The 23723-nt window shown below is 49.4% G+C and overlaps 1 protein-coding gene across 3 annotated transcripts; it reads left to right on the top strand.

Annotated features, from left to right (window-relative positions):
• Positions 1-922: 922 nt before the first annotated feature.
• Positions 923-14159, top strand: TMEM98 (transmembrane protein 98). Of its 3 annotated transcripts, none has more exons than XM_070390445.1 (7): positions 1219-1357; positions 3712-3892; positions 5354-5485; positions 6592-6625; positions 9070-9185; positions 11945-12004; positions 13328-14159. In XM_070390445.1, the coding sequence occupies exons 2-7, from the start codon at positions 3762-3764 to the stop codon at positions 13533-13535; spliced, it is 681 nt and encodes a 226-aa protein (XP_070246546.1). In that variant the 5' UTR covers positions 1219-1357; positions 3712-3761; the 3' UTR covers positions 13536-14159. The 3 variants fall into 3 exon arrangements, with proteins under 3 accessions (XP_070246545.1, XP_070246546.1, XP_070246547.1); XM_070390446.1 differs by lacking the exon at positions 1219-1357 and adding an exon at positions 3329-3347; XM_070390444.1 differs by lacking the exon at positions 3712-3892 and having other exon boundaries at positions 923-1357.
• The last annotated feature ends 9564 nt before the right edge of the window (positions 14160-23723 follow it).

A 23723-nucleotide genomic window follows, 5' to 3' on the forward strand; every position in this document is an offset into this window, starting at 1 on the left:
AACAATACTGCTGTGGGCTGGACATAATCTAGGAGTCACAAGATCAAAGTGCCTTCATTAAGCGCCAGGGGCTTAGTCTGAATCCTTCACCACTTGTCAACAGTATGGCCCTTAGACTGGTCAACTGGGTCCCAGGCTTTAGTTGGCCCTGCTCGGGTCCTGCAGAGTTTGAGGGCCAAGGAAAGGCCACAGCCCGTCTAGACATGCTCCTCGGACTCTGGACTCCGGAAATCCCTGCTCACACTATGCACAGCCTGCTTCCAGGGCCTTTGTGGACATCTGTCCTTCCAAGGCAGCCTGGTGTGGGCATCTTCAGGCCTGAGGGATGGCCCACTGCAGGGTGGGGGCAGCGTATGCACTGTGGGTCCCCCTTTAGTACAGGATGGAGTAGGGTTTGAACGGAAGGGACAGGACCCCCAACCCCTGTGGTGTATTCCTACCCTTGTCCCTGACAGGCGATTGGTAGGGATGCGGCTGCCTGTCACTACCCAGTGGGGCTCAGTCTATCATAAGAGCTACTACTGATTCACCACTGATCCTGGGCCCAACATGGTCCGCATCTGGACATTTAACTCAGGATGCTTATAAGTCCTGGTCCCTTTGGCAGAGGAAGAAACCAAGGTACCCGCTAGGTGTACAAGCTAGTGTACAAGCTAGTGAGTGGCAGTGTGATTGTGCTTGGTTGTTCAGTCGCGTCCGATTCTTTGCGACCCCGTGGACTGTATGTAGCCTGCCAGGCTCCCCTGTTCATGGGGATTCTCCAAGCAAGAATACTGGAGTGGGTTGCCAAGCCCTCCTCCAGGAGCTCTTCCCGATCCAGGGATCGAACCCACGTCTCCCTCATTGGAGGCGGATTCTTTACCGTCTGAGCCACCAGGGAAGCCCAGTGAGCCGCAGAGCCAGGATGTAAACCAGCCAGCGAACAGCGGAGTAGACCCGCTCCGGGACCAGCCACAATGCGGGGCCGCGGGGCGCTCCCCAACCCCAGGGGACGGCCAGTTCCTCGGCGCCCCCTCCCCGCCCCGCCTGGCCCCCGCGGGGGTGCAGGGACCGCCCGTCGGGTCGCTGAGCGACTGCCCCGCAGCTGCCCGGGGCCTCTCGCGGCCCCAACCCCCGGCCGGCCCGGGGGCCTGGCGGTGACGGCGGCGCCTGGCAGCGGGGGATTTGGATGCTCGGCCCGCGGCTCCCCCGCCCGCGCCGCTGCCGGGGGCTTGGCCGCCCGGACTTATCTCCGCGCCTTCCCGGCATGCCCCGCTCGCCGGCGGCCGCCAGTCCCGCGCCCCGACTCGGCCATCGCGGGGGGCCCGGCCGCGGGAGCGCCCCCGCCTGCGTCCCGGAGCCGCAGCCGCAGCCGCAGGTGGGTGAGCCCGGCGCGCCGCGGAGCTGGGGCCCGGGGCTCCCAGCCCACCGCCCCTTCGGAGCGGGGTGCGCGGGGGTTGGGGGTAGGGGGAAAGGGTGCGGCGGGGGAGGGGAGCCCGGCGCCCGCGAGCGGGCTAAGTTGGAGCCGTGCGCCTCGGAGCCATCGGGCCCCGCGTGGCGCGCGCCGGGGCGCGTGGGGTTCCCTCCCGACGACCTGGGTGTGGGGTGGGTGTTCTGGGTCGGGGCGGGGGGCGGTGCGCCGCGCAGAAGGAAGGAGATGGGGTCTTGGGTCTTGTTTTCTCCTTGTGGATTTAGAACCCACTAGAGGGAAACAGAATAACTCATCCGGAAACACACAGAAAATAACACAAAGAAAAAGGGAAACACACGAAGAAACACTCACGCAGACCGATCGCGGAGAGAGACCGCAACGACTCGAGAGAAAAGCTGGTGCACGCAGAGAAACACACCCGAAACTTCGCACTGGAAGAGAGGAAACAAAGCGGGTGGTCTTTGGAGACCCAGGGCGGGGGGAGGGGAAGGGAAACGCCGAGAAAGCCTGAGACTAGGGGAGGGGAAAAAGAGCCGGGAATGGAGCGGAAAGCTGAGCGAGGGCAAGTGAAGAGAGTGAGAAATGAGAGGGGAAGGAAAGGAAAAGGGCTGAAGGAGGGAGCCCTTTAGGAGGGACAGTACAGAGAAACACATCCACGGTCACCGAGCAGGACACCCCCACGCCTCCTCCTAACACAATCAGAGATGAAAAGGTAGAGCTCAGTCTTCTCACCCTTGTGGGCAAGTGCACAGCCAGGTGGGACAGCAGCTCTGTGAGTCCTCTGAGTTGGCTTCATTGGCACTTTGAGCCAGCCTAGTCCACCCGGAAAACTCCTATTCAACCGTCAAAACCCAGCTCAAGCATCACCAGCTCTGGGCGAAAAGCTTTCCCAGAAAGTATCTTGCAAACACTGGTACTCTCTTTTCATGTACTTCTGGATGTGGCACATGCACACTAAGTTGAAATGGTTTGTCTGCCTGTCTACCTCTCTCCCCAGGCTCCTCCCCCACTAGGTTTTGGGGCCCATGTCTTATTTATCTCCAGTCTCCAGAATCCAGTCCTCTGCTTGGTGCATACTAAGTGGTTAATAAATACTTACTGAATGATGATCAGGAGCATTTGGATCTCCAGACATGGAACATAGGATTAAATTCAAATAGAGGAGATGTACTGTCCTGGAGTGAGAATTCTATGTCAAAGCACCCTTTTTTACAGGTGCAGAAATTAAAGCCCAGAAAGGGAGGAAGACTGGCTCAGAAGGACACAAGTGGGAGACCTACAATGAAATAACAGTGTGAATATATACTTCTCTGAGATGCCATTGCTTCTCCAGCCTGTGAGGTTAAAATAGGTGTGAAATAACCTCCTAAATGAAAACAGGCAATAAACAGACGACAAACAGTTTAATACCAGTTGTAAGTTTCCAACGGGACTTCCTTGGTGGCTCAGTGATAAAGAATCCACTTACTGATGCAGGAGACATGGGTTCCATTCCTGGATCAGGAAGATCCCCTGGAGAAGGAAATGGCAACTCACTCCAGTATTCTTGCCTGGGAAATCCTATGGACAGAGGAGCCTGGCGGGCTACAGTCCATGAGGCTGCAAAGAGTCAGACACAACTCAGTGGCTAAACAACAGCAACGTTTCCAAGACTGAAACTCAAGATCAAAACTTACCCCAGAATGTTTAGAATCCTCTTTTCTCCTTAGAAAGGACAAGGCAGGTGATAATCCGTCTCTGTTTGGGTGGATGACGTTATGCTTCCTGACTACATAGACTTGGACAAATTACTTAACCTCTCTGGGCCTCAGTTTTCTCAACTGTAAAATGGGGATACTAACACCGTCCTCATAGGATCGTTAGAAGGATAAACACGTACCACCAAGTGCCTGGCACAGACAGACCCTCAGTGAATACAGCCCGCCCTTCTTCTTAGGTGGGTGTTCCTTCTGGTGCCTGGTGTGGATACGGAAACAGCAGCGCTACTGACAGTGTATCCTTTTGTCCCGGGCCGAAGGGGCCATCCTGCTCCAACTGGGGAGCAAAGGCTTTGATTCGGTCGGCCAAGAAGTTCATTCAAGTTTTCCCATAACATCTTCCACAAAAACTGGAATGAACTTTTTGGCCAACCCAGTAGTAAAGGAAAAGACAACATTTGGGGCATGACCTAAAATGTGTCTTGATTCTGTTCAGGCCCTCGGGTGTCCACAGGTGGAGCCTTCCGCTCCACCTTCCAGCAGGTAAGACCCCACTCTTTTGCTGCTGCTTCACCAGGCTGCTCAACCCTTGTGTCTTTCCAGCTTCAGCCCATGAGGGGGACTGACCAGGACTGAGGGAGCCAGCTGGAAGCATGGAGACCGTGGTGATTGTTGCCATAGGCGTGCTGGCCACCATCTTTCTGGCCTCCTTTGCAGCCTTGGTGGTGGTTTGCAGGCAGCGCTACTGTCGGCCTCGAGACCTCCTGCAGTGCTATGATTCCAAGTGAGTGGCCCAGGGAGGGAAAGGACGAGAGAGGAACTGTGCCCTGAAGCCCCAACAAAAGAGAAAAGAAGTTTGGTGCTGGGCAACTGTCACTCAACTTTTATCTCGAAAATGGTACCCTAAGGCTGTCATTCCCAGTAAAGATCTCAGAGCCTAAGAATGTTCCATAAGCTCTCCAGCATCCTGAACTGCCTTGGACTCTGTCTGTGAACTTGTTCATCTAGCACCCGTCTATCCCCAGCTGTCCACTTAACAACTGAGCAGGCCAAATCATGGACAGAGGAACCTGGTGGGCTACAGTCCAGGGGCTCACAAAGAGTTGGACACAACTGAGCGACTAAGCACAGCACAGCACAACCCCTTTCTAACCAACCTCGTGCGTCCGTGAGTGCTGAGTCGCTTCAGTCGTGTCTGACTTTGCGTGACCCTGTGGACCAGAGCCCGCCAGGCTGCCCTGTCCATGGGATTCTTCAGGCAAGAATACTCGAGTGGGTTGCCTTGCCCTGCTCCAGGGGATCTTCCTGACCCAGGGATAGAACCTGGGTCTCTTATGTCTCCTACAGTGGTAGGTGGGTTCTTTACCGCCAGCACCACCTGGGAAGGCCCCCAACCAACCTCATAGGAGCAGAAATCTGATGCCCCGCACTCCAAGCCACACACTGAAGCAGTAGACACTTGGGGGTTGCAAAACCCCAGCATAAGATCATGTCTCATCTCTGCGCAGATTTCTTCATGATGTTCTTCACATGAAACCTACTTGGTAATCAAGATCTTATTTTCAGGTTAGGGATATTTTAATTCCTACATCCCAAGGGACACTGACCACTAAACCCTGAGTTTCTCTTACCCCTTTGTTTGAATCCTATCAGCATGTCTGTCGAGTGGTCATAATTAGTAAATGCCCATTTGTGTGACCCAGGAAAGCTCTGCGATGGTGTCTCATGTTTTCAAGAACCCTGTTTTAAAGTAGGAGGTGTTTTTACATCCCCCTCTTCTCTAGTATAACTTGGAGGGGGTAGGATCATGCGGGTGGACCAAGGTGGCTCCCAGAAGCTGATTCTACAGAACTAGTAGGGGGTGCAGGTCAGTTTGGGTAATAGGAACTTGAGCTTCTCCATAAAAGGTAGGCTTGAAGGGGAAACAAGTTACAAATGGATGTTTTGTCCTGAAAAAGCATCCCTGTGTAGGATATCTTTGTGATGACTATGGTTGTAGCCCTGCCTTTCTCTGAGCAGCTCTTCTTGTTGTGTGTCGTTTTTTCTTGTGTTCCTGTGCCCTGCCTCCTTGACTCACTCCCTCACCATGTGCCTGGCCCGCACCGAAGTCCCACTCACCTTCGGTTTGGATCTAGAACAAGTTCTTGCTTTCACTTACTCATTCCACTTATCCTTTCGGAGGGTAAGTGGGCCTCGATGAGGAGAGAGTCGGCAGGAACCCACTCACCTGGGCTCTTCCTTCCAGGCCCATCGTGGACCTCATTGGCGCCATGGAGACCCAGTCTGAGCCCTCTGAGCTAGAACTGGATGACGTTGTCATCACCAACCCTCACATCGAGGCCATTCTGGAGAACGAAGACTGGATCGAAGATGCCTCGTAAGGCCTTGGGGACTGTTCGCTTTTCTCCAGCCGCCAGTGGGTGGCGAATTGGGCTCCTGGGTACCCTTTCCTGGCTTCCTTTGCCCGAGCTTGGCTGAGCACCCTGGAGCACTGTGTCCATTGCTGCTTTCCCCTACCCTCACTGTGGGGGGACCTAGAGTGTGACACCACGGTGATTGTCCTCACTTTCCCCATTTTGCAGACCAAACACTGAGGCCTGTAGATGTGTGGCAGAGGTGTTATAAAGTCACCGTGATGTGCTTGGGTTATCCTTGAGGTGCCCGTGAATATGGCCCTCAGGCTCCAGGGATGCAGTCTTTGTCTCTAGGGTCCCTCGGGGATCCCTCCACCCCGCTGCGGGTTCAGAAGTGTGTGTTGCCCCCTTCCCTGTTGCTCAGCCCTTCATTCACTGGGTGGGTGTTAACCGGTGTGATGTGCAGGCTCTGGGCCAGACAATGCAGCTTTGAAACTGGTGGTGGAGACAGAATTCTACTAAATAAGACTATTTTGGAAATGATGGAGGGAAGGGGTGGGTCTCTGCAGGTGCAGTGAGCACACGGAGGAGGCGGCGTCTATGAAGTTGCTGGGCTAGAGGAGCGGGGTGGACCTCTAAAGGCTTTCCCAGAGTGGGCGCCTTTCGTCCCAGGTCTTTTTGTTTTCCTTTTTTTTTTGGCTGCATTTGCAGCATGGGGAGCTTCTCTCCGGCTCCTACTGGAGATAGAACCCCTACTCCCTGCAGTGGAAGCTTGAAGTCTTAATCGCTGGACCGCCAGGGCAATCTCTTCAGGACTTGAAAGATGAGTTCACCAGGCAGAGGATACGGGGAAGGATTCCCTGGGTGGAGGGAACAGTCTCCGAAGCTCAGCTTGTGGCACTAGCTGGAGGAGTCTGTTGGGTGCTGGAGGGGAAAGGGGAAGACAGGGGAAAGAAAGGGCTTCCTGCTTTAGCTCCTGGGCTTGTTCATTTTACCGCTGAGGTGTCCCGGCTCTCAGGTGGTGTCCAGCCGTGCCTGGGGGTCAGAGCTGGAGGAGGCATGGAGGTGGTGGCTGGAGGGAGGTGGGCCTCTCTGGAGAAGCCCTGACAAATGCTTCTTGTCTCCCCAGGGGTCTCATGTCCCACTGCATCGCCATCTTGAAGGTAATACTTTTGATTTCCCCAGGAGAATAAGGGGGTGGTCACCAAAGCATCTGGGTGCACAGACTTTCCAGGAGGAGGGACTTTGGGAGGAGCGCTGATCCCCGAAGGAGGCCTCTGGTAACTCTTGGAGTTCCTTCTGTTCATTTCCGCTCCTGGTCTGTTCTCCTTTGAATTCTGGAGGCCCTTTCAAAGGCTTTACTCCACCTGATCCTCACAGTACAGTGGCCGGTGGAAAGATAGCAGAGACAGTCACCAATCACATGTTCACTGACCAGGCAGAAAGCTGTGTGCAGAATAGCAGAGCAAGACCGCAGCTATTTGGGGGAAGGGCAGTTCTCAGCTTCTCCTGGATACTTGCATGAACTGAGGGCTCAGCCCTTGAAGCGAGTTGAGCTCTGTATTAGGGCATCTCCAGTTACTAGAAAGTTCCTCACCAGCCCTCTCTGTGACAGTGGTCAGCCAGACAGGACAATCAATCAGTGTTAAAAAATCCAAACCATGATACTTCAGCCTGAGAGCAGACTGTTTTTTGTTTTAAAGCCAACAGCCTCCAGGACAGGGTGGAGAGTTGCACCCAATTTGCATTTAGGGCAATTTTTACAGTTTTGTGTAATTTTTATAGTTTGGGGTAATTTTTATTGTTTTGGGATAATTTTTACAGTTTTAGCATTTGCTTACCAGTTCTTGCCTTACATTCTCAGACTTATTAGGACAATAATAATATTGAAGTGTTTGGCCAGTGGCAAATATTGTTCATTTCAGTAGTAGCCTGGGAAACCACACTTTTCTCTCTTTGTCTAGCAATTATTCAAGATCTCAAAAAAGGCAGCTTTTTTGAAGTGTGTGAAGTGTGTCATTTGAAAATGACACTTAAGTGTCATTCAGTACAAAATATTAAAAAGTCATTTGTCGCACTTCTTCTTTAGCTATTCTTTTAGGGGACAAAGAAGTGCCTGGGAAGATGTTGTCCCAGAGTCCAGGCTTATTGTTGAGTTCCAAGAAGCTCTTTTTAAAAAACTTTATTTATTTTTAATTGAAAGATGATTACTTTACAATACTGTGTTGGTTTCCGCTATACAGCAACATGAATCAGCCATAGGTATACATATGTCCCCTCCCTCTCAAACCTCCCTCCCACCTCCCACTCCATCGCACCCCTTTAGGTTGTCTCAGAGCCCCGGTTTGAGTTGCCTGCGTCATACAGCACGTTCCCACTGCCTGTCTGTTTCACATATGGTGATGTGTGTTTCCACGCTACTCTCTCCACTCATCCCACCCTCTCCTTCCTCCCCTCGCTGTGTCTGTAAGTCTGTTCTCTATGTCTGCATCTCCCTTGCTGCCATGCAAATAGGTTCATCAATACCGTCTTTCTAGATTCGTTTCTGTGCGTTACTATACGCTGTTTGTTTTTCCCCTTCTGACTTACCTCACTCCGTGGTTACAGATGGGGATGGACAGGTCTAATGACTGGAGCAGCGATGCCACATTACGTCTTCCTTCTCCCAACCGGGATGTGTCCTATCTTTGGGTTTTGTCCCCTGCCCTTATCTGTTAGAGGAGGGGGATGAATGGCAGCTGAGGTGCGGGATAAATCAGCCGTAAGGAGTCTTACTGGGCTCAGTGGTCCATCCTGAGACCCTCTCAGCTTCCTCTTGAGTGCTCGAAGCCCTGCTGCTTGGCCACCTGCCCTGGAGACCCTGTGGTGGGGCCTCGAGGGAAGGGCCTGGGCTGTCCCCTGGGTGGGCTCTCGGGCTTCTTTCTGCCTCTCTTCCAGCCCCACGTATATGTGATGAAGTTGATGGAAATTCTTCCCCAGGGACAGAAGCACATCCAGGTTCTGACACTGTGGGGGGCACGACAGTGAGGAGCAAAGCTTTAGGGGTGGCCGGCGCGCTGGTGGATGACGAGAAAGGCCGTGTGTCCCAGTCTTGCCATTTTCCTTCCTGCCCCCCCCCCACGGCCCTTTTATCATCCTCATGACAAACATGCTAAAATGTTATCCCAGAAAATTGTTGATATAAATTCTGCTTATCTGGCCATGTTTCTGAGGATGCCTGCAGAGATCTTTATCATTTTGGAAGACAAAGCCAGGAGGTGAAGGAATTGAGAGAGAAAATAGGTTTTGGCCCTGAAGGGAGAGGATGAAGTTAGAGCACATGATTTTTCTTAGGACAGATTATTTCAGCTCAGACTTCTCTTAAGCCGAGAAACCCTGGCCCTGGTCTGAGGTTCCCACCCCACCCTCCTTACCCGGCCGTGTCCTTGGGTTTGCCTCTTCCATCCCTCTCATCTCTGCATGCTTTTCACTTCAGTCTGTCCTTGAGGTTAGGGGGGCCCAGCCGTGGGATGGGGGGTGGTGGTGGCGTGTTTGTCTTCGTGGGATGGCAGAAACCCTCGGGGGCTGGGTCCCCGCCTCATCACCTCTCTGCTCCCTGTTGCGGTAGATCTGTCACACTCTGACCGAGAAGCTCGTTGCCATGACAATGGGCTCAGGGGCCAAGATGAAGACCTCAGCCAGCGTCAGTGACATCATTGTGGTGGCCAAGCGCATCAGCCCCAGGTGAGGTCCCCACACTCCAGGGTGGCGGGGGGCCAGAAGTGGGGGTGGGGGAAGGGACAGGCTCCCCTGAGCAGCTTCAGGGGCAACTTGAATGGTTTATGCCCCACACATTCCCAGAGAGCCCAGGAGGGTTTAGAGGCTGGGAGACTTTTCAGGCTAGGGTGGTGTCACAGGCTCCCCTCCCCTCCGGCGTGACCCCTCCCATAGGTTTTTTGGGAAGTGCCAGCATATGACTAGGGCCCCCCAGCTCCCTCTTCCTCAATCCCATGCCAGCTGGGGCAGCTCTCCTTCCCCTGGGCACACCTTCCCGGGCTCTGGGCCAGCAAGCGCACTTGCCACTGGTGCCCACACCCCAGTGAGCAGTGAGCTTCCCGTGTGCCCCACCCCAGCTGATATCTGTACTGAGACCAGCCCCGGCCCCATCCATGGCCAGGCCAGCAGCCCCCAAGCCCGGGTGGGAGGTGAAGGGATCATTCATATCTCCCAGATTCCAGGCTGTCTGCAGAATCCCACGTAGGAGGCAACCGGCTGGACTGCAGGCGACAGCAGCTCCACCCCTTCTTCATCTGGCCTCCGTTTTGTGAAGAAAAGAAAGCTCTGTTTCTTAGAGGGAAGGGTGGTACTAAGTTGGGGCTGCCATCTAGTGGCTGGTATGTGGATGTGCCTGAGCCAGGAGTTTTTTTCCCCAGTTCAGGAGGTTTTCTTAAATCAGCCTCCTGAGTTCCAGGGGTCCTCGCTTTCGCCTGTGGGCTGGGATGGATCTCAAGGAACTAGTCCTCGGAGGGAACGTGAAAGAGTTGGTTAAAGAGTTGGTGCACTTGAACTCTGTCCAGGGAGTTCAGTGAGTTGAGACAGTGGGAGGGAGATAATCCAGAAGGATCTGAGCTGTCTCTGGAGCTGTCCCGGGCGGGTGTGGCTACAGGAATGGGATCAGCCTAGGTCGGCCCCTGGCCTGAAGTGGACCCAGGCTCCGAGCAAGCACCAGCCCTTCCTCTAGTATATGCTGGACTTCGCTCATACTTCCTGTCACTTCTAAGAGCCGTCCCAGGTCCTGGCAAATTCCTGTGACGCCAGGATACAAGGCAGCATCACCGGGGGGCTTGGAGAAGGAGACAGAGGGCGATTTCTGAGTCCCAGTGGAGTCCTGGGGGGTCAGGCCTAGCAGCGGTGCTGGAGCGAGGGTGTGAAAGCGCTCAGAGGGTGGACCTCACGCGGGGCGCTCACTGGCCCGTCCTACTGAGCACCTTGGACTGCTTCCAGAACGATCCCTGCCATAAATCGGTCAGGGTCCTTGCTCTCTCTGCCCTCACACATCTTTTATCCCCATGGCTTTTCTTATTCTATTTTGTGCAGTGTATTGATAGCATACTCGTTTCAAGAAGAGTGGCTTCAGCTGCTGCTGCTGCTGCTAAGTCGCATCAGTCGTGTCCGACTCTGTGTGACCCCATAGACGGCAGCCCACCAGGCTCCTCTGTCCCTGGGATTCTCCAGGCAAGAATACTGGAGTGGGTTGCCATTTCCTTCTCCAGTGCATGAAAGTGAAAGTGAAGTCGCTCAGTCGTGTCCAACTCTTAGCGACCCCATGGACTGTAGCCTTCCAGGCTCCTCTGTCCATGGATTCTCCAGGCAAGAGTACTGGAGTGGCTTGCCATTGTCTTCTCCTACAGGGTAGGAAAAAGGGCTGGCCAAGTTGGGCACTGAGTGACCATGCGTCTGTGCTTCCTCATCAGCCCCTCAGCCCCAAGAGAAGGACCTTCAAGCCTGTTTGCAAGTGCTTTTGGAAATCAAACAACTCATCGTTATTTTTTGCTTCTTGACTAAATGGTCCAGGAGCAAGAATTTGAATGAAAACATTGAATCATGCAAATGAGGATGAATAAGTAGTTCCTTCTTGAATTTGATTTTTTAAAAAATTAACTATGAACTGTATCATGTGCTGCAAGAAATCCAGTGGAGCAGTTTGAACCCAAATTAAACTTGGAGCATTTTTTTAGTGTTCTGAATATCTACCTGTAACTATTTTTTAAAAAAAATACAAAAGTAATAAGCACTTGTAAAAGTTAAAAATTGCAGAAATAGAGAATTTGAAAAGTGAAGGGACTCGCCACCCCCCAGTCCCACCCCATCCCAATTCCTGGAAGTAATCAATCACTGTTCAATGGTAAGTATTTCTGCAGACTGGTCCCTCACTTCCTGCCAAATGTCATAGCTATTGTTTATTCATTTTTATGCAAATAGGATCCATCAGACTTTATATCTTGTTTGGCAGTTTGCCTTTTTGATGATAGTAGTATATCTTGAACATCATTTCACATATGTGAACTTGTACTTTTTAATCCATTGGAACTGAAAACCAGAAGAAATATTCTCTAAACAGAAGTCAAAGTCTTTTTAATTAATTAATTTTATCTATTTAAACTTTTAAAATTTATTTTCATTTATTTGTTTTTAAAAGATTTAATTTTTCACTTATTTATTTGGCTGCACTGGGTCTTTATCGTGGCATGTGGGATCTAGTTCCCTGACCAAGGATCAAACCTGGGCCCCCTGCATTGGTAGCGCAGAGTCTTAGCCACTGGACCCCCCAGGGAAGTCTCTGAAGTCTTTCTGTTTAAGTACCTGTCCGAGAATGCAGTTACAGAAAGTCACTAAAGGCTGGGTCTGGAATGTCTAAAGAGAAGCTTTGGGGTGAGGAAAGGAAGGAAGGAGAAAAGGCCATAAGAAAAGGGAAATACTGAAAACCTTTTGCCTCCCCTCAGAGTGGACGACGTTGTGAAATCCATGTACCCTCCGCTGGACCCAAAGCTGCTGGATGCCCGGTGAGAGGGGTGGGGTGGTCGTGTCTCTTTTCACGCTGAAAGCTCCCCATGTTATCAGATCTGTGAGGTTGGCTGTTTTGGTGGTGGTGGAGAAGTCTGCTTTGTTGGGTTCCCAAGACTGCCCCAGCTTTGGGTACCATTCACTTCACTGTGAAGGGTCAGCCAACCAGTGAGCCAGGCCTGGCTGGATGCTCGTGGCCAGAGTTCTTCCTGAAACCCCAGAGGAGCAGGAGGAAGAAACAGTCTTAGGTTTTGAATTTTCTGTGATGAAACGTCCATCCAAGCTAAGTCCTATCTGCACCTCCCCACCCTCCCATTGCCCCCATGGCTCTCTCTGCTCTTTGGACCCCTGAAGCAGACACGCCTCAGCTGTGAGTACTGCCCAGTGGGTCGCTGGTGTGGGTGGTGGGCAGGAATTGAGACTGGAAGTGACAGGTCAGCTAAAGCTGTGCTCACCTTCTCAGTACATGCCCAGGAACCCTGTCTCATGATCGGCCCTCATACACAGAGCATACTTACGCTTTTGAGATTGTTATGTTCCTCTACCAAATGCAAACCCACTTAAAAAGAAACAAAACAAAGCATGTTCCTTTGTCTCTCGGATTTATATGACTGTTTCACAGGCCCATTGTGTAATAATTGCCAGACAGGCTGTGGGTCACAGCAATTCTGTTGGTTTCTCTACTCTACTTCTATTACTGCCCAGCTGTGTTCATGGGCTCGTCATCTGTAATGCATTCCCAAACGCATCATGCGTACTCACTATTTAGAAGATGCTCTACAGTGAATTTTTCCATACTGAAAAAGCAAGCCACCTCCTCTATTTGGTTTGCAGTTAAATTTTTTGTGAGAATATGGTAAACCAGCGCTGGGTCTTATTGATTCAGAATCAATACATGATGCCCAAGGTGGGGTATGAAGATCCTGTCTTTAAGTGGGCAGCAGCTGGGGATGTGCTTATCCCATTGGCTAGACCCAGACTGTCCCACAGAACCCTCTTCTGGGAGATGTTATTGGATGTGTTGCAGAACGTGGGCTCCCAGTCTTAAATAAGTTAGTGAGACTCAAAGAGTATTACATTCTTTTCCTAGAACTTTATCATGTGCATCATCTGAGAAGGGCTTCAGCTACCTTTGTTTAACCCAGATGTTCCCAAATTTATTTGAGCATGGAACCCTTTTAAAATTACATACCTAGCCACCTCTTGAGGACGGGACTCCAGCTTGGGGAACCCTAGTCTAGACTCTGTCCCTTTGGGCTTTAGGGCAAAGTCCCTTAGATCCTAGGGAAGCTGATCCTGTTTTTTTTTTTTTTTTTACCTAGGACAACTGCCCTGCTGCTGTCAGTCAGTCATCTGGTGTTGGTGACCAGGAACGCCTGCCACCTGACCGGAGGCCTGGATTGGATTGATCAGTCGCTGACAGCCGCCGAGGAGCACTTGGAAGTCCTTCGAGAAGCAGCCTTAGCTTCTGAACCAGATAAAGGCCTCCCAGGCCCCGAAGGCTTCCTTCAGGAGCAGTCAGCCATTTAGTGCCTAACTGGCCAGCAACTGGTCACAGGGGCCAGTCTGCTGCCATGACTGGGTGGCTCAGCTGAGCCTTCCGCTTCTTCCTGTAGAGTTAGTTGCTCTCCACGGCTGGGGAGTCCAGCTGTGTTTGTGTAGTAAAGCAGTTGGTGCCTCTGTTGTAGTTACAAATGGCAGCTGGTAAGTGGCAGTCTAATCCCACAATTAGGGGAGATGACAGTCACCATCTGTACAGCTGAGCTTTGAAAACGGGAGGACTGTACGCTGTATTTAGCTCACCTAGTGCTTTCAAGAAAATCCAGCCACCGTCTTAAGCATCAGGAGGTTTCACATTAAAATCAGAATTTCTGGCTTCTCTCAAACAATCAGAACATGATGAAGCAGCTCTGATCTGCATTTTCCAAAGTGGACAATCAGTTGGAACTAAAGAGGAGTTGCCTCTCTTGACAATACTTGTCCATTTTCGTTTATTTGTGATGTGTGTCTGGTCCCTGAGGATCTGAGTGCCTACTTCACTTTATAGGTTTGGGTTTGAAGGTGAGCAATGTAGAGTTGATCATTCCCTTATCATTATGCCTGCAATTTTACCTAGCTACCACTAGGTGGAGAGTAAATACATACTTAGCTTTCCCTCCAGCGTGTGGTTATTGAGTCAGATGCAAGTGCGTGGTGTGATGGGACATATCTGAGAACTGAGGGTGGAAGGAGAGGGGCTGTGACTCTCGAGGATGCCTTGTGGGTCTGACTCAAAATATTCAGAGACCTCCTCCCCAGAGTTCAGACAGGTGAAAATACCACCAGGCGGTAGTTTCCACACTAGGAATGACATCCACAAAAGATGGGTTCCCATTCCTTTGGTATCTGTTTGGCAGTTATTGAAAGGTGAGGACCATTTTTTATGATTTGAGACCTTTGGAGGACCCAGAATCACAATTGCCTAATCCAGTGTGTGTTCGTGGCTCAGTCATGTCCAACTCTTTGCAGCTCCATGGACTGTAGCCCGCCAGGCTCCTCTATCCACAGAATTCTCCAGGCAAAAATACTGAAGTAGGTAGCCGTTACCTTCTCAACTTAGGGATCTTCCCAACCTAGGGATCAAACCTGGGTCTCCTGCTTTGCAGCCAGATTCTATACCATCTGAGCCACCAGACATGCATCCAAATTCCATCATTTCCATCACAAGCATATAGGAACACCTGGAATACTTTGCTTCCTCCCGGGATCTCAGAGTCAACCTCGCTCTTTGGAGGGGGCACTGGCTCAGGAGCTGCCTTGGTTCATATCCTGTACTGTTAAGCATGTTTGGAACTCCATGTCTGTTCCCATTTCATTTTCTGTGCCCTATTTCAAGTCAGCAAATCCCTCAGCCTGATTTTAGAGAACCAAGAACCCATCATGGTCCCAAGCCCAAGATCGGGACCTTGCTCATCACTGAGATGTGTCATCCATACAATTTCTCCTAAAAAGCAAGAGGCTTCTCACTAGCACAGTGCATGCCAGTTCCCCACTTGAGAAGATGGATTCTCAACAGGGAAGCTGGGGATCAACTCTCATAGAAGGATGGAAGGATTCCTGATGACAGGGGGCACCTTATTGGATTGTCTGCTCCTATCAACGCTGACCACATGCTGGGTAACTTTCCTGTCTTGCTGGTGAGCTGTGAATGGGAAATATTCAGAATTACTTTGACTTTTCTTTCCTATATTTTTAAGATTTCTTTTTATATGGACCATTTTTAAAGTCTTTATTGAATTTGTTACAATATTTCTTCTGTTGTTTATGTTGCATTTTCTTGGCCGGCCATGAGGCATGCGGGATCTTAGCTTCCTGACCAGGGATGAAATTCGCACCCTCTGCATTGGAAACCTGGAGTCTAAACCACTCCCCACTTTGACTTTTCTATCTGTGGGCTCCATCATAGGTATCCAGAGTCCTGCTTTTGTCCTTTTCCCTCCCTTTCAATACCTGCTTTCGTTACCAGACTGGGAACCACCATGCTAAGGTTGCAGTGACTGCCACAGCTGTCACTGTCCCTGCATTTCAACCCGGACCAGAGCCCTTAGCCAAAGAGAGCCCTTAACCTCTCAGACACCATCCACAGGTGTGGGGTTAGAAGTGGAGAAGTTTCCCAGCATCTCTTCCTGTCTCTTCTCATTCCCATCTCTTCTCTGAGCCCTGGCAAGTCCTGGACCACCGGCTCCCCCAAGCCCTGAGATGCTGATCCTTTAGTAGTGAGGTTCCTGAAGACCTTAAAAGCGTCTGCCAGGCTGCAGAATCTGCGATTCTGCTGCTGTATAGTCTTCCTTTTGTCTCTAGCTCAGGACAAATATGTCTCTGGATCTGGTTGCTGTTGGCGCCTGGTGGATGAGGTGGAAGCACCGTCTTTGGGGTGGGTCTTTTCTAGCCCTTTGGGAGTTGGCAGAACTTGCCTCTTTTCTTGGGAGAGGCTGGTTGGGGAGCTGGGGATCCAGCCAGGTGTGGTTTCCCAGAGGACGGGCACAGCCCAAGTCCCTAGTTCACTGGTGTCGGTGTGTATCGTCATAGATCCTTTCTCCCATGACCCCTACCCCCACCTCCTACCCTGGAGCAGGAACAACAGACTCAGATTCTGAACGAAGAAGAAACCAGGGATCGGAATTGAGTATGAGATGAGCAAGCGCTTTGAAGTCAGACAGAATTAGATTCAAACTTGGGTTCAGTCATTGTGTGAGCTTGGACAAGTTTCTTAATCTCTCTGGTCCTAAGCTCTGTCATCTGTAAAAAATCAAGGTTGCTGCCTCATTGAGCCTCTCAGGTGGCTTAGTGGTAAAGAATCTACCTGGTATTGCAAGAGACAGAAGATGTGGGTCCAGATGCTTCCCTGGGTCAGGAAGATCCCCTGGGGAAGGAAACGGCAACCCACTCCAGTATTCTTGCCTGGAAAAGCCCTCAGGGTTGGTATGCCAATTAAATGAAGCAGTATATGCAAAATGCCCAACTGTGTGCCTGGTACTCATTAGCCAATGTTAACCCTTCTCTCCCCAGAGCTCCTTGTGCCCTGGAGCAGCTGATCAAGATGGTGTCACCCCAGTTACCATAGCTCTGTCTAAGCAGGAGCTCAGGAGCCGAGTAGCCAAAAGTCCGGAATCCACTGCAGTAGGGAGGGTGGCCCAGCCTTGTGCCTGCCCCACCCCAGCTGTGTTCACAACAGGAAGGCAGTCCACGCTCCTGGCCTCTTAGCAGCGTTCCCAGGGTTGACTGCCCAAACCCACATTCCTTCAGAGCGCGGCCTGGAGCCTCCTCCAGCTTGTGAAATCTCCCAGACAGAACACGTGTTCTTGGCATCCGACTTGCCCTGGTGCTTACCCTGACCGCCTCATTCCAGGAGTTCCTTCTCTTCAGAGACCCTTTCCACTCTGCATGGCCACACAAGCCTGACCTTAACAAAATGACTTACAGTTCAAAGCCCCTGAGTTGCGTTACGACCTTGGACACTTTGGAAAGGTGTCAAGTGAAGAATTTCCATCTATTTCCTCCTTCACTCCCTCTGTCCTCCTCTCCCTCCCTTCTCATTTCCCCCCTCCCTCCTCTTCTCCCTCCCACCCACAAGTACTGTTACTTACTCTGGAGGAAGTGTAGTGCTAGGTGCTGGGAATATGAAACCAAAGTCACAATCCCTGGTCTTAAAAAGCAGAGACAGGGACTTCCCTGACAGTCCAGTGGTTGAGACTTCACCTTCCCATGCAAGGGACTAGGGTTCGATCCCTAGTCGGGAAACTAGGGGTTGGACAGGTTGGCAGATCATGGAGGACCTTATAGGTTCTATTAGGGAGTTGAAGCTTCATCCTGAGCATAATGGGGACCTAGAAAGGCTTTCCCTGGGAGGTGACTTGGTCAGATTCGCAATTTAGAAAGAGAGTCATTTATTTCATACCCTAGGATGTTAGACTCCAAGACCCAGAAATGTCCTGATGTCACTGTTACGTGTTTCCTGCCCCCTGAGTCTGAGAGGCTCATGACTCAATCACAGTATAAAGGCAGGGTGGGCAAATGCGTAGGGATAGAGGAAGAGAGGGGCTGGGGCTGGAACAGGAAGTGCCGGGGTAATGACCTAATCCCGCTGGGTCTGATCCTGGTAGGTAGTTACCGTGTCTTTGTATCAGAAATGCTAATGGGCAGTTTTGAGAATTTGCAACATCCCTTGGTTCTTACTGTTTAATTCTACATCTGTTTTATCATGCCCATTTTACGGATCAGCAAATCAAAGCCTAGAGAGAGAAGGATGAGAGAAGGGGGCATTCCCTGGTGCTCTAGTGGTTGGCACTTAGCACTTTCACTGCTGTGGCCTGGGTTTAATCCCTGGTCAGGTAACTGAGATCCTGCGAGCCTTGTGGCACGGCCACCCCTCCCTCCCAGGAAAGAATGAGAGCGGGAACTCCAACTCTCCACTTTGTGTTCTTTAAAAAAATTTATTTATTTATTTATTTATTATTTATTTGGCCGCACCCGGTCTAGTTCCCTGACCAGAGATTGAACCTGGCTCCCCTGCATTGGGAGCTGGCAGTCTTAGCCCCTGGACCCCCAGGGAAGTCCCCCACCTGTGTTCTCTACCTACTCCTGCCTGCCTGCGTTCAGTGGGTGGGGAAATCCATAACAAGAAGGAAACAGCAGATACCAGAGTTATTCTATTCTCTTCTAGTATTTTTCATTAAAAATGGTGGTCATGACCCATACATTAATTTCATGGCCTACTAATTGGTTACAACCCCCAGGATGATAGAACATGGGCACTAAAATGAGAGCTGGGGCATGGGTGAGATAGTCTCTCTCCACTCAAGATGACTTAATTTTACCCTTTTTAAGTAAAGCATGCATTTACCAGAATAACAGCAAAAAAATTTATGGTGCAAAATGGAATAATTAATTTATTACGTGATTAATTAGTTCAAAAGTCATCTGTGGACTCTCTACACTGGATTAAACCCTGGGATGCAGGAATGAATAAAAATATAATGCCTCTCTTGAGATGCATATGATCTAAGGTGGAAAGAAACCCATAAAGAGTGATTTTCAATCTGTTAATAATTCGGTTAATTGCTGGATAAGGGACTGTGTGTGTTAGTGGTAGCACAGAGCAGGGGCAGCAACCTCATCTCACGAGAGAGTTTCTAAGAGTTTCCCAAAGATGATGCTGTCTCAGAAGCATTGTTAAGGAGGACAAGTGTTAGCCGGGAAAAGAAGATTGCATGAGATCTAGGAGGCGGTGGTGGTGGAGGAGAACAGAGGCCTGGGGAAGGGCAGTCTGTGCAGCCGACATCCCATGCTGGGCTCGGGGAATTACTGTTTTAATTGTCCTGGAGGAGGGTGGGGGTAGGATGGGGGATAAGATGGGGGTGGGGGGCATGATGGGAGATCAGATGGGAGAAGAGGCATGGACCAGAGCCTGGGGTTTTCTTTTAGGTGGTAGGGAGCTATTGAAAGTTTAAAAAGTGCTTGGTTTTTTCTTGAAGAACAGTCAAATGATCTCTGCGCCCTTATCTGCCTTCAATGTTACTCGAATTTGATAAATGCACTATCGTTTAGCGTTATGTTAATTTGTGTTTCGCTGAGTGCTGGTGGAACAAAAAATTTTTCATGTGTTTATTAGCTCTTTGTACTTATTCACGTCCTTTGCCCATTTGTCTTCTGGGATTTTATTATTTTTCTTATCGATCTATATGAGCTCTTTATATATTAAGGATAACAACCCTTTGTCATATTTATTGCGTAGACTTTCCCCAGCCTTGTCATTTGCCTTTTAGTTTTGTTTAGAATGGTTTCTGACATCCAGCCGTTTTAAATTTGGTATAGTCAAATGTATTGATTTTCTTTCCCTTAGTGATTTCTCTTTCATTGCTTTTATGCTTAGAAAATCCTCTCTCATCCAAAGATCAAATAAATATCATTGAAATGTTTGGAGCAGTGATGTGCTATGGGTGAATGATTATTAATAATATTCACAAGTTAGATGTAGTGGTAAAACCAACAAACCAACCAACCAACCAACCAAGCAGACTGGAAGAAATCAACCCTTCCTTTATTCACCTCAAACCCAGCTCAAAGTTAAAGGTGGGAACCATAAGGGATCAAAGAGATGGATGAGGGTGATGAGGAAAGGCAGAGAGAGTCTTAAAGGACTAGCAGGAGGTGGTCAGTGTGGGGAAGAGCTCCATATCCTAAGTTAAATATGAAGGAACATAGCATGTTTGGCTAGAATCTTAGATGAGACAAAGCAGGGATGGGAGAGTGGGTTGAAAAGAGGATTAGGGAAAGGCAAAGAAAGAAAGTGAAGTTGCTCAGTCGTGTCTGACTCTTTGCAATCCCATGGACTGTAGTCTACCAGGCTTCTCTGTCCATGGGATTTTCCAGGCAAGATTACTGTAGTGGGTTGCCATTTCCTTCTCCAGGTTATCTTCCTGACCCAGGGATCGAACCCAGGTCTCCTGCATTGCAGGCAGATGCTTTACCCTCTGAGCCACCAGGGAAGCCCAGGGAAAGCCAAGCAGGGCCCATAAATCATGCTTACTGTATCCTGAGGGCAATGGAGAGCCATTGAAGATATAACCCAAATAATTCTTGGTACCTCATGGAGTCATTCTCTGCAGTTTCATCTGAGGAAGCACAGGCTGGCAGTCAAAAGTAATTAGAAAGGAAGACTGATGACAAGCTAGACAATGGTTCTAGTCTGCACTCCCTTGGAGAGACTGGGTGCCTTCAGGGTGGTATGGCTGGGTGGAGACTGCACTCCCTTCGGACTAACCTTTCTTCAATCTGGACCAGATAGATGGTGGGGAGATGATGTCATCTCTCTCTCTCTTTTTAATGGCTTTTGGTCACACTGCACAACGTGTGGGATCTTAGTTCCCCGAGCAGGGATCAAACTCATGCCCCCTGCAGTGGAACCTCAGAGTCTTAATCACTGGACTGCCCTGTCATCTCTTATTCGTTTTTCTTCTCTTCCCTGGTGCCAGGAGAGAGTCTGGGTTTGGATCCTGACTCCGTCACTCCAGACACATCTCCTTTCCCAACTGCCTGCTTTTCTTCCTTTTGTAAATTGCATGTGACGCGTGTTATGTGCCAAGCATTATCTGAGTGATGGAGCTACAAGGCAGAGATTAACCACACAGTTTCTGCCCACGTGGGATGATAGGCTAGTGAGGAAAGGCAAATATCAAGGAAATGACTGTTTGAATCAATGGAAAATGAAAAGTTTTAAAAAGTGTTTTACAAAGAGAGAGAAAATCTTACGAGAGATCGTTAGGGAAACTGATCTATCTAGATGTCAAGAAAGTCTTTGATTGTCAGGGATCTACTCTGTGGAGGATACGCAAGAGTTCAGAGGTGGAGGAATGGAGATGTAAGGAAGAGTCCAGGCAAACGTCCTTTGGCAGAAGGACAAGAATTGAGACAAGGCTAGTGTGATTGGTGAAGAGACTGGGACAAAGACCAAGTTGACAGTAGAGCAGAAGGTCAAGCCACACCCAACCTTTTAAGCCTGTGAAGGATATTTATTGGTCGTTATGTGGAGTGATGTGAGTCCATTCAAGTGGTATTTATTCGTAGCTTGTGGGGTTGGAGTGAGCTGGAGGTACAGCTGCAATAAATTTGTACTTTGAAAAGGTCTTTTTGGTTTCTCTATCAATGAACAGTTGGATTAGGGCTTCCCTGATGGCTCAGCTGCTAAAGAATCCGCCTGCAATGTGGGAGACCTGGGTTCAATCCCTGGGTTGGGAAGATCCCCTGGAGAAGGGAAAGGCTACCCACTCCAGTATTCTGGCCTGGAGAATTCCATGGACTGTATAGTCCATGGGGTCGCAAAGAGTCAGACACGACTGAGTGACCTTCACTTTCACTTTCAACTGGATTAGGCCAGACTGGGATAGGGGAGACCCAGTGCTATTGCATTAATCAAGGCAAGAGAAGACGGTAGCTTGGTCTGGGCAGGGAGAGGTCGATGGGAAGTTAGGGGAGTGGATACCTTCAAGAGAGATTTAGTAAGTAAAAGACATAGGACTGGGGTGGATTCGCTATGTAACAGTGATGCAAGATGATGAGGTATCCAGAAAGACTCCTTGGTTTCAGGTTAGCACACCTATGTTCTAGGACAGTTTGGGAATAGGGATCCCTGGTATAGGAAATGCCAGAGAAGGATCAGGCTTGGGAAAGACGTTGAGACCATCTGCTTCAGATTTGAAGAGTATTAGGTGCATTTGAGATATCATAAGCTGAGTTTGATATTTAAGCCAAGAATTTCCAGATATACAAGCTGGATTTAGAAAAGGCAGAGAAACCAGAGATCAAATTTCCAACATTCATTGGATCATAGAGAAAGCAAGGAAATTCCAGAAAAACATCGACTTACGCTTCATTGACTACGCTAAAGCTTTTGACTGTATGAATACAACAAACTGTGGACAATTCTTCAAGAGATGGGAATACCAGACCACCTTACCTGCCTCCTGATAAATCTGTATGCAGGTCAAGAAGCAACAGTTAGAACTGGACATGGAACAACAGACTGGTTCCAAATAGGGAAAGGAGTACATCAAGGCTGTATATTGTCACCCTGCTTATTTAACTTATATGCAGAGTACCTCATGTGAAATGCCAGGGTGGATGAAGCACAAGCTGGAATCAAGGGAGAAATATCAACAACCTCATATATACAGATGATACCACTGTTACGGCAGAAAGTGAAGAGGAACTAAAGAGCCTCTTGATGAGAGTAAAAGAATGAAAAAGCTGGCTTAAATCTCAGCATTAAAACAGCTAAGATCGTGGCATTCAGTCTCATCAATTCATGGCTAATAGAAGGGAAAAAGTAGAAACAATGACAGACTTTATTTTCTTGGGCTTCAGAATCACTGCAGACATAAAATTAAAAGATGGTCCTTGGAAGAAAAGTTATGACAAAATTAGACAGCATATTAGAAAGCAGAGACACCACTTTGCCGACAAAAGTCTGTCTAGTCAAAGCTATCATTTTTCTAGTAGTGATGTAAGGCTATGAGAGTTGGACCATAAAGAAGACTGAGCACCAAAGAATTGATGCTTTTGAATTGTGGTGCTGGAGAAGACTCTTGAGAGTCCATTGGACAGCAAGGAGATCAAACCAGTCAACTCTAAAGGAAATCAACCCTGACTATTCTTTGGAAGGACTGATGCTGAAGCTGAAGCTCCTGTACTTTGGCCATCTGATGCTAAGAGCTCACTCACTGGAGAAGACCCTGATGCTGGGGAAGATGAGGCAAAGGAAAAGGGAATGACAGAGGATGAGATGGTTAGATAGCATCACTGACTCAATGGACATGAATTTGAGCCAACTCCAGGAGATTGTGGAGGACAGAGGAGCCTGGGTGCTGCAGTCTGTGGGGTCGCAAGAGAGTTGGACATGACTTAGCAAACTGAACAAGAACAACGAGCTGAGTTTGATACAATGGTTCAGGGAAGACTATGCTGGAAATTTTTTTAGTACAGTACTTTAAAACATATTTTATTTACTTCTTTGGCTGAGTGAGGTCTTAGTTGCAGCGCCCAGGATCTTTTGTTGCGGTGCACGGACTCTCTAGTTATGGCTCATGGGCTCAGTAGTTGCCATGAACAAGTTTAGTTGCTTCAAGGCAACTAAGGATCTTAGTTGGGATCTTAGTTCCCTGACCAGGGATCAAACCCATGTCCCCTGCATTACAAGGCAGATTCTTAAGCACTGGACCATGAGGGACATCCCTAGGCTGGAGGTTTTTCATAGATCCTTGTGTTAGAGTTGTAGCTGACGAGGTGATGCTAGGGAAAGAGTATGGGATGAAAAGAGAAGAGGGCTATAGGTCACTCTAACATCTCATATGATCTTGGGCCAGTCTAAGGCCATTGTAGAGTTATTTTGATGCTTACATAAAATACCATATGCCCAGTGTCTAGCACTTAGTAGGCACTTGATAAATGCTGGATACATTTCCCTTCTCTCTGTTAACTACTCTGCTACCTTTATTTTATTTTTATGTATTTTCTGGCTCCATGTATTGCCACCGGAGACTTAAACCTAATTCTTCCAACTTGAGATGGCTCCAGGGTACATGTTGTCTATACTAGGCAAGCACCGTTCTCCAACACTCAGCCCGGGAGAGCCTCCCTTTTTGAGAGCTGTCTGAACCTGAACTAAGAGAACTCCGGCCTTTG

The sequence above is a fragment of the Bos mutus genome, chromosome 19, assembly GCF_027580195.1.
Source record: "Bos mutus isolate GX-2022 chromosome 19, NWIPB_WYAK_1.1, whole genome shotgun sequence".
NCBI lineage: Eukaryota > Metazoa > Chordata > Mammalia > Artiodactyla > Bovidae > Bos > Bos mutus.

Bases quoted from the DNA above. Each gene is read 5' to 3' on its own strand.
- TMEM98 (XM_070390444.1), top strand. From the start codon at position 957: ATGCGGGGCCGCGGGGCGCTCCCCAACCCCAGGGGACGGCCAGTTCCT. The intron at 1,358-5,353 runs GTGGGTGAGCCC...TCTTCCTTCCAG, and splicing joins AGCCGCAGCCGCAGCCGCAG to GCCCATCGTGGACCTCATTG. The intron at 9,186-11,944 runs GTGAGGTCCCCA...GCCTCCCCTCAG, and splicing joins GCCAAGCGCATCAGCCCCAG to AGTGGACGACGTTGTGAAAT.